Here is an 8,887-nt window from a genome sequence, read left to right as displayed (position 1 = left end):
AGAATTAAACAGAGTGTATTCGTTTCACTCACCAGCTACATAAGTGTCCGTTTTAGTGGATTCCGATAACTGTAATCGCACCGTGCCAGTTTGGGGGTTGTCACCTATTGTCACACTGTAAAAAATATCCCGTAAAGACCCCTGTGAAACTGTAAATCCATATTAAACCGCGTTATTAATCACTATGGGATGATCGCATAATAATTATTGCCGTCATTAATCTACTTGACTCTAATGAAATAATTTAATTTAATTTTAACCGTTACACTTTTTTTTTCCAACTGTGTGAATTTGAAATTATAGGACCGTATGAACTTGAACTGTGTGAATTTGAGATTATAGGAGAGAATTACAATAGTTGCAAAATTGAGTACATACATTGAGTTGAGCTTTCGCCAGGTTTAAAATGGGTATTGTTATCATGCCAATACATATTATTCTGACAGACCTGCGTTGTCGTCTAAGTAAAAGGAAACACTTTCAGACTATTTTACACAAGATATTAAAATTACCAAAAAGAGCACATGCGATGTTTAATATTTAATGGTTACTCATTAAAAATAGTTTGACTTTTGAAACCAAAATGCTTCTACAACTAAATGAAAAGTAGCTACACCAGACTTAAGTCAGCAAGCGCTTGGTTGGAGCGACTGCACGAACGGGAATTGCTCATACATTAAATTATTTAAATTGGAGTAGCCTATTAGAAAGGGGAAGACACGTTTATGGTTGATCTCTCAAATTTGGTAATATAGGCCTATGCATATACGTTTCCAAATTCGCTTTTGTAGCCTACTCAGAATGCATTATTGACTTAACCGTGCGCAGAACATACATTTATATTATATGTTTTGCTTGTTTTTACCTTAGATTTAATACACTGAACACGTGGCTACCTTAATCATTATTGATAATTAACATGACTAATTAAACTGCGTTTAGGGTGACTATATCGTGAATACTGATATAGGCCTACAAACACCCAACACGTTTATTTTCCGATACCAGGGGTATGGTGAATGGTTTAAGTCATCGAGTACACCCAGATAATAATGGACTAACCGCGGTGTTCAATTATGTGTTGTCTCAGTGTTTAGTGCAGCTTCGGGGATTTTCCGCAGTATGAACACATCAGAGACAATCTCGGAGTTCATAATCTTGGGCTTATCGGGGTTCAAGGACAACAAAACGCTCCTGTTTGTTATTTTTCTGTTGGCCTACACGGTCATTCTGGGAGGGAACATCATGATAATATACTTGGTACGGACGGACGCCAGGCTCAACTCGCCCATGTATTTCTTCCTGCACAACCTGTCATTCGTGGACATCATCTATACATCGGTGACCATCCCCAACATGCTGTCTGGCTTATTGACGGAGACCAAGTCCATCTCGGTGCCAGGCTGCTTTCTGCAGATGTACTGGTTCATCTCGATGGCGGTGACCGGTCGCAGCCTGCTCACCGTGATGGCGTTCGACCGCTACGTGGCCATCTGCAACCCACTGCGCTACACCGCCATCATGACGCGGAAGGTTTGCATCCGCCTTTTTTTTTAAATGGTAGCAAAAAAAATAGCCTCAGGTCGAAGCATTTGTGTGTTACTTTGCGTTTTACTTCAAAAAATCAAAATGTCATTATTTTCGTCTCTGTGTATATGGGAAACACTGCTGGTTTTTTTTAACGGGTCATTATCTGGGTAAATGCGCCAAGATAATCAATTAGGTGCTTGCAATGGAAAATGTATAAAGATTGAATAAAAAGCAGCATACTATACAGTATATTTGACCAAAAATAATCTCAAAATAATGACAAAAATACAGTGATGTGCATTGTGGCAGAGATGCACCTCTGCAGCAATCGTCCCACCAACCCCTTTTCACTTCCTTTGTCTCCCCAATCCACCCCCATCCTAGGGAGCATACTGTACAGACAAACCCACGTAAATGAGGTATAAAAATATGTGGCCAGGGTTCCTCTGTCTTACCCAGAAAGGGCTGGTGTGGGTGCAGGCATTTGTTCCAGCCAGGCAGGTACTCACCCGATTCCACAATCCTCTTTGGTAAACATGTTGATTCGTAGAATCAGGTGTGTAGCTGCTTGATTGGAACAAATGCCTGCACACACACCAGCCCTTTATGGATAAGACTGATGACCCCTGGTGTAGGCCTTTGGCTCTGTTTGCCTTACCTCACCTGATTCAGATAATCAAGGTCTTTGTTAAATACCATGGCTAGTGGATCAGAACAATGTAATCGTGCCTGTAACTAATATCCAGTGTGTCATAGTGAGATTTCTGCACCAGACCTGGGTCAAATACGTAATTGTTTTTGATGCAAATACTTTTCTACGCTTAACTGAGGTTGCCTGGTGTACTGCTGCCTATGAAATCCTCTTAATAATTGCAAAACCTCACCTTCTGGTCTTCTTGGTTTGCACCAGGCAAGATACAATAAGATATACTTTATTGAACCCTGTGGGGCAATGTGTCCTCTGCATTTGACCCGTCCTAGCCACATAGGATAAGTGGGCAGCCACAGTGGGGAACAAACTCCAGTTCTGAGGCCAGAGCCTTGGTCAAGGGCAATGGCAGGAGTGTACAGTACCTAACATGCATGTCTTTGAGAGTGGGAGGAGGAGTACCCAGAGGAAACCCAATTATATGAGAAACAAGTATATGAATCCAAAACAATGATGTCATTACATGTACCCAGGTGTGTGATCTGTGACGTACTGTGTTGGGTGCATCTGCATCTGTAGAGGGCTCAGGCGGTAAGAGCAGTTGTCTGGCAGTCGGAGGGCTGCTGGTTCTAATCCCCCCTGGGTGTGTCCAAGTGTCCCTGAGCAAGACACCTAACCCCCAAATGCTCCTGACGAGCTGGTTGGTGCCTTGCAGGGCAGCCGATCGCCGTTGGTGTGTGTATGAACGGGTGAATGAGAAGCATCAATTGTACAGCGCCTTGGACAAAGGTGCTGGCTGTATAAATGCCAGCCATCTATCTGCACGCAGGTCCGCGTGCTCCTCATCTGCGGGGCGTGGGGGTTCGGCATGGCCTGCACGCTCCCCGCGGTCTCCATGGCGAGCCGGCTGCCGTACTGCGGGCCCAACCGCGTGCGGCACTGCTTCTGCGACCCGTCCTCCGTCATGCGGCTGACCTGCGGCGACGCGGCCGCCGCGAGCCGCGTGTCGCTGTCCTGCGCCGCGGTGGCTCTGCTCGTCACGCTGGCCCTCATCCTGGCCTCCTACGCCTCCATCGGCGCCTCCATCTGCCGCATGGGCTCCTGGGAGGTGCGGCGGAAGGCCTTGGGCACCTGCGCCTCCCACCTGACGGTGGCGTCGGTGTCCTACGGCTCGGCGGCCTTCGTGTACACGTCGTACCGCGTGGGCGGGTTCTCGGCCGACGTGCGCATCGTGGTGGCCATCCTGTACTCCGGCCTCACGCCGCTCCTCAACCCCGTCATCTACAGCCTGAGGAACCGGGAGCTGAGGGACGCCGTGAGGAGGACCTTCTGCCCGCGCCGCGCCGTGTCTCCGCGGGGCGGGAAGGCCGTCGCCGCGTTGACCTGAGCCACGCCCGGGCCACGCCCCGGGGGCTTTCCTTCCCCCCAGGCGACGCCCACGGGCCTGGCTACGGGTGGGCGCGGGGTCAACAGGGCTGTCTGCCCAGCCTGGAGAGTCCCCCACAAATCTGTAAATGTGTTACCTGTACCGCAGACTGAAGTGAGGTTTAGAAATGCAAATGAACCTGCCGCGATCCTAAAACTAGACTAGACCTGTTTCTGACCAACCAGATAATTATCTTTTTTTAAATCTTTTTTTTTTTTAACACCTTTTTATATACCAAAGAAAATCCCTGCAAATTATTGCCATCTGTTTTCATCAAACTTATTGTATGATTGTATTTTTCGGTTTGTAATATGTTGAATTGAAAATGTCTCCCACTTTCTTTCATATTTTACCAGCAGGTAATACTATAAATGACTTACATGTTTTCTCTTTGTTGCTCGATTAGCTGTGAATTATCTGTTCCATATGCTGCACTGTAATTATTGGAACAAAACTGCATAATGACAGGAACTATGAATAACTGTGTTGTAAAATAAACTGAGATGTGCATGTGGTTAGTATGTACCCATGAGATTAATATATGACCTAAAAATATTATTTTGGTTTTATCACCAATCGCCATCCTAACGCAAATTAGATTAATTCTATTTACATGATGTTTTCGTTTCTCATTCCTCGTCACAATAAAATGGTTTCCGAGGCAACCTTACCCCAGTCCATGGATGAAGTCGTTTGTGGAAAATAAGGACTCTTGGTGTGATTTTAAAACATTTACCTTAGGGGGCGCCAAAGCAGCATGGTAGTCCAACACACTAATGGACTAATGGAGCACGTTATAAAGTGTTATGCCAATAAATAGTTTGTCATGTAAAACATTTTTACAGTTTCATGCTACATATTCAATTTCAAAACATGATTGCAAACTAAATAAACTGCTTGCTTTCTCTGCGATTCCTGCTTCCTAATACACGAAGATCAAATATAATCTATATGTCAATAAAAAGTAGGCTAAAACAGTATAAGACACCTTTTCGCCTACCTAATGACTCCATTTTGGCTATGGTCAAGGGGCCAGCTTTCAAGCTGTCAGTTTTGCCAATTTATATGAAGTCATCCCCTTGTGATACCTAGGCCTATATTTTTGCTCAAAAAGCCCATTTTCCCACTGGACACCATTCATATTTGACGGCAAATAAAAAATATTATTTGGGAACTGCCGAAGCATTTTTCTTCAGTTCATCTGCCTAGGCACGTTAATTAAGCATCAGGACACACATGAGCACATGCTGTAAACACAACCATCAGACTTCCTTCTGCCCTGGGCACTGGAATCTGCCGATTGGCGTCACAGCCTCAGAATATGATATACCCGAAGACCGATATACTGCATATAAGAACTAGAGACAGCTTCTTACAGGTCCCATGGATTCCTGTGTGAGCTACTCGGTGGCATGAGAAGCCAGTTCACGGAGGCGGCCATGTCTGACGACGGGCCTGTTCAGCACCAGAGCATGCGCACTGGGGTTGTTTTTGGCACGAGTGCATGCGCACTGCGTATCTAAACGGGAAGGAATTAATAGGAATGAAAAAAAAAAAGATTATTCTATGCAGCTCAGAAAAAAATGTATGGACCTCAGAGGGTAGTTAGTACAAATTCGTAAACAAATAGTATAAATTCACCAGGGTAAAGCTGTGGGTTTGAATGGAGCTCAATGGGGAGGTTTGCTCTCTGGCACCAGAGGATTAATAAACTGCAATGCCTCTGATAACCACTGGAGCTCCAGAGCTTCATGGAGAATGTCAACCCCTGGTCATCTGAAAAGTGTATCCCGAAAAAGTGTACTCTGAATACATTTAGCAAAACCCCGGAAATAAACAGTATAATGTGGAATTTTAAGTGCACTACATTGAAAGAAAATATTGCCTCCTTGACAACTTTCTCATCCTGTGTACTCATGGTCTCAGGAGCGCATAGAATAATAATATGCGTAAGCAGGTAGTATGTTTAGTAGACAGTACATAGCAGTCTTCCCCATGGTTGCCCAACCAAGTATTCAGTGCATAAATTAATATACTTTTCAGAAGGTATAGACAAGACATTTCTGTATTATAAATCCTTTCTTTCACTGGTCTCATGTAATATTCTAATATTTTCAGATACTGGATTTTTGAGAAGAATTGAAAAGAGAAAATGTAAAAAATATCAAGAAAAAATGCTGATACTTTTCAGAAGGTCGTATTCAGTTTATTGATGAGCAGAAAGGTTAAGTAAAACAAGTTGTTTGTGTCTGAATAATAATTTAGATATGCCTGAATTGGCAGCATCAAAACCCAGTGATTTCTGAGTGGGCCTGGAGGGTCAGCATAAAGGCCAGTGTCACAAATAGCCAGTGTAAAAAAAATAAAAATAAAAATAAAATTTTTTTTTTTTTTTAAACATCAGGTATGTTTTCTGCAGGAAAACCAGTTAGAGACAACGTTATGATTAGAACATTAGAACGTTAGAACATTTTACTAGCTTTCCTGCATCTAAAAAACACATTTTAAACATGCTCTTTGCGGAACTCACCGATTTTCCTATTTTGGCAAGTGGATTTGAAAAACCTCACAATGTTTGTGCGAATGTCTTTCATGGCAACGCCGTAGATGATCGGGTTGACAGTGGGGGGCACGATGATGAACAAAATGGCGCAGAACTTCTTGGTGTTGGGGCTGACGTCTGGGAACCTGTAGGTTACGCTAATGATAAGCACGGAGATCTCAAAGAGGATATAAATAGTCAGATGAGAAGTGCAGGTCTGTAAGGCCTTGCTCCGACTGTTTTTCTCCTGTTTGATCACGCACGCTTTCAGGATCTTGGCATAGGAAAAGGCGATGACTAAGAAGCAGGCTGAACTTAAGGACCAAACCACACACATTCCGTAGATGTTGTTGATGGGCGTTGGGAAGCACGCCAGCCTCAGGATGGATTGGTCGCTGCAGTAAACGTGCTTGATTAACGTCCCGCACAGCGGCGTCCCCACATTAAGAATGAGGAGGATTAAGATCAGTAAGACCGCGATGAACCAGGCCAGAAAACAGAGTGAAACCAACCTTGTAGTGGTCATGATGGAGTGGTAGTGCAGCGGCTGGCAGATGGCCACATAGCGGTCGTACGCCATGGCCGCCAGAATAGTGGCAACAGCCAAGCTATATGTGTGCACGCAGAAGGCCTGGACTATTGCAGCCACGTAGCCGATGGACTTGTCCCCTGTCAGGAAGTGGGACATCAGCTGGATCATGACTACTGTGCCCCCGAGCAGGTCGCACGCTACCAGGTTGCACATCATCATGTACATGGGCTTGTGGAGCTTGGCGTCAGTGGCGATCACCGTAACCACGGTGATGTTTCCCAGCAGCATCACGGCGTACACGATAAACGTGACCACGAACAGGGGGTACCCCTGCTCCCTGGTTATGATGAAACCTTCCAACGTGAACACGATGGGCTGCTCCAATGGTACATGCGACACATTTTCCATCTCTGCCTTCAGTGCCTGAGACCAGATCCTGAAAACGATACAAAATTCACAAGTGATCAGAGAAATCCTATTTTAGCTATAATAAGTTAACATCTGTAATTTTCAGGTCTGCTAGAATAATCTACATCATTACCAGTTTCACGCAGTATCGTCTAATAGCTGCTCCTAACTTAAATCTGAGTAACTGAAACATGTTCTGCAGGTGTGTAAAGGAGAGGTCATACCTGTCTCAGGTTTCAGGTGGGCAGTCCTCTCTTCCTGATGGGCTCTCAGGTTTTATCCTGTCCTTTAGGGGCCCTCCCTGTCCTGTCACTCATTTAGGCAGGAGAGGACCGCCCCCACACTCAGTGATGATGTAATGAATGGAAACACGGGTGATGCTGCTTCTGACATATTACTGCAGTGTAACATGCAGCCTTGGGAATCAGAGCCACAGGTGCAGCCTCCCTGTGAGATACATTATTACTGCAGCAGTGTGGCATTTCTGTTCTTGGCCTGGGTCCAAATGTTTAACAAGAATAAAATAAACAGTTTTTTTATCTCAGGTGAGATCCTCAAATCACCTTTTGTTTTGCTTTACTGCCCACTCCACCATGGCGATTTCTAAAATATTACATATTTTCCAAATAGGAAAGTTGCACCTATAATGACAGAATTCAAAGTGATGATGGATAGAAACAACACTGTTGAGGAAATATCAAGTGGTAAATTTCATTTACTGAGGAGATATTCTGAAACAAAAAGGGTTAAACAGAATTGAAAATAACTGGGTTGATCCTGTGGGTGATCGTAAAGGGCCCGATGTACCGGGGGCAAGCTTCTGGGACTCCGATCAGCGAGTGCCTTCTGGTGGGCAGACGAATGCTGCAGAGCTTGCGTGTCCCAGTCGTTTACCTTAACCACTACGCTACAGGCCGCCCCTTCAACCAGTGTCGCCACTCCTCCAGCTCAGAACAAAGAAACCAATCGCGAACAGGGAGGTGTCAGATGAAATGTCTGTATTTAGATCAGAGCAGGTCAGGGAAGCAATAGGATCGGCGTCGATGAGCCAGGGGGGAAGGATAGGGTCTGGCAGGAGGGTCAAGCCAGGACGTGATATAAGCCTTGATACAGGAAACATGGGAGACTGGATGGATGCGGCGTCGGGGAGGTGGGAGGCTGAGACGGAATGGCAGAGGGGGTGAGGACTCGGGTAATGGTGAAGGGGCCAATGAACCTGGGGGTGAGCTTGTGGCAGACTGCGCAGAGGGGAATGTCCCTGGAGGACAACCAGACCCTTTGTCCCACAGTGAAACGAGGAGTGGGGTGATGGCAGGGGTCTGCAAACTTCTTCATTTTGGAGGAGGGTGGTGCCTGCTCCTGTCACCCCATGTATAAATTATAACTACAAAAGCTACTAGAAACCATAGGGGTTAAAAGAGGCTTATAATGAGATCTGTTAATTAGATAATGTACTTACATTTATGAGTTTCTCTATTATCTTTTTATTGTTTGCACAATATAGACAATGCCGTGCACTAGCATGTAGCTCTGTCAGTCTGTCCTTAAAGGGTCATCTAAGGTGAAAATGCATACCAGACTTTCCTCATGTAAGGGTCTCGCATCAGCCAAGATGACGATCTAACTTGCTGTACTTTTTATTCGTAGATAAATGTCTATTATCTTCCAGTGATCTTCCCATTGGTGAAGGGGCGGGGTTCTGATTTTTGTTCTGTTGAGCGGGCTGGAGTATACGAGTACAATTGAAGCAGTCGATGAGGCCGATACCCGAAAAGCAGAGTAAAATCAAGATCTGTGAAT

The 8,887-nt window shown here is 45.0% G+C and overlaps 2 protein-coding genes across 2 annotated transcripts; one reads left to right on the top strand and one right to left on the bottom strand.

Moving 5' to 3' along the window:
• The first annotated feature begins 1,016 nt into the window (after positions 1-1,016).
• or6at1 (odorant receptor, family 6, subfamily AT, member 1) lies at positions 1,017-3,566 on the top strand. The gene is made up of 2 exons (XM_061249681.1): positions 1,017-1,533; positions 3,009-3,566. The coding sequence occupies exons 1-2, from the start codon at positions 1,123-1,125 to the stop codon at positions 3,564-3,566; spliced, it is 969 nt and encodes a 322-aa protein (XP_061105665.1). The 5' UTR covers positions 1,017-1,122.
• Positions 3,567-6,109: 2,543 nt separating this feature from the next.
• LOC133133578 (olfactory receptor 52K2-like) lies at positions 6,110-8,676 on the bottom strand. Its single transcript, XM_061249680.1, has 2 exons — positions 8,663-8,676; positions 6,110-7,115 (listed from the first exon to the last, which is right to left on the bottom strand). The coding sequence occupies exons 1-2, from the start codon at positions 8,674-8,676 to the stop codon at positions 6,110-6,112; spliced, it is 1,020 nt and encodes a 339-aa protein (XP_061105664.1).
• Positions 8,677-8,887: the final 211 nt, after the last annotated feature.

Source organism: Conger conger, chromosome 7, assembly GCF_963514075.1.
Source record: "Conger conger chromosome 7, fConCon1.1, whole genome shotgun sequence".
NCBI classification, from domain to species: Eukaryota; Metazoa; Chordata; class Actinopteri; order Anguilliformes; family Congridae; genus Conger; species Conger conger.
The sequence above is the reverse complement of the archived record's forward strand: the minus strand, read 5'-3'. Positions and strand labels throughout refer to the sequence as shown.

What these genes read in the sequence shown, in the direction of transcription:
- or6at1 (XM_061249681.1), top strand. Translation starts at nt 1,123, where the DNA reads ATGAACACATCAGAGACAATCTCGGAGTTCATAATCTTGGGCTTATCG. An exon ending in CCGCCATCATGACGCGGAAG is followed by an intron (nt 1,534 to 3,008) that starts GTTTGCATCCGC and finishes ATCTGCACGCAG; the next exon opens with GTCCGCGTGCTCCTCATCTG.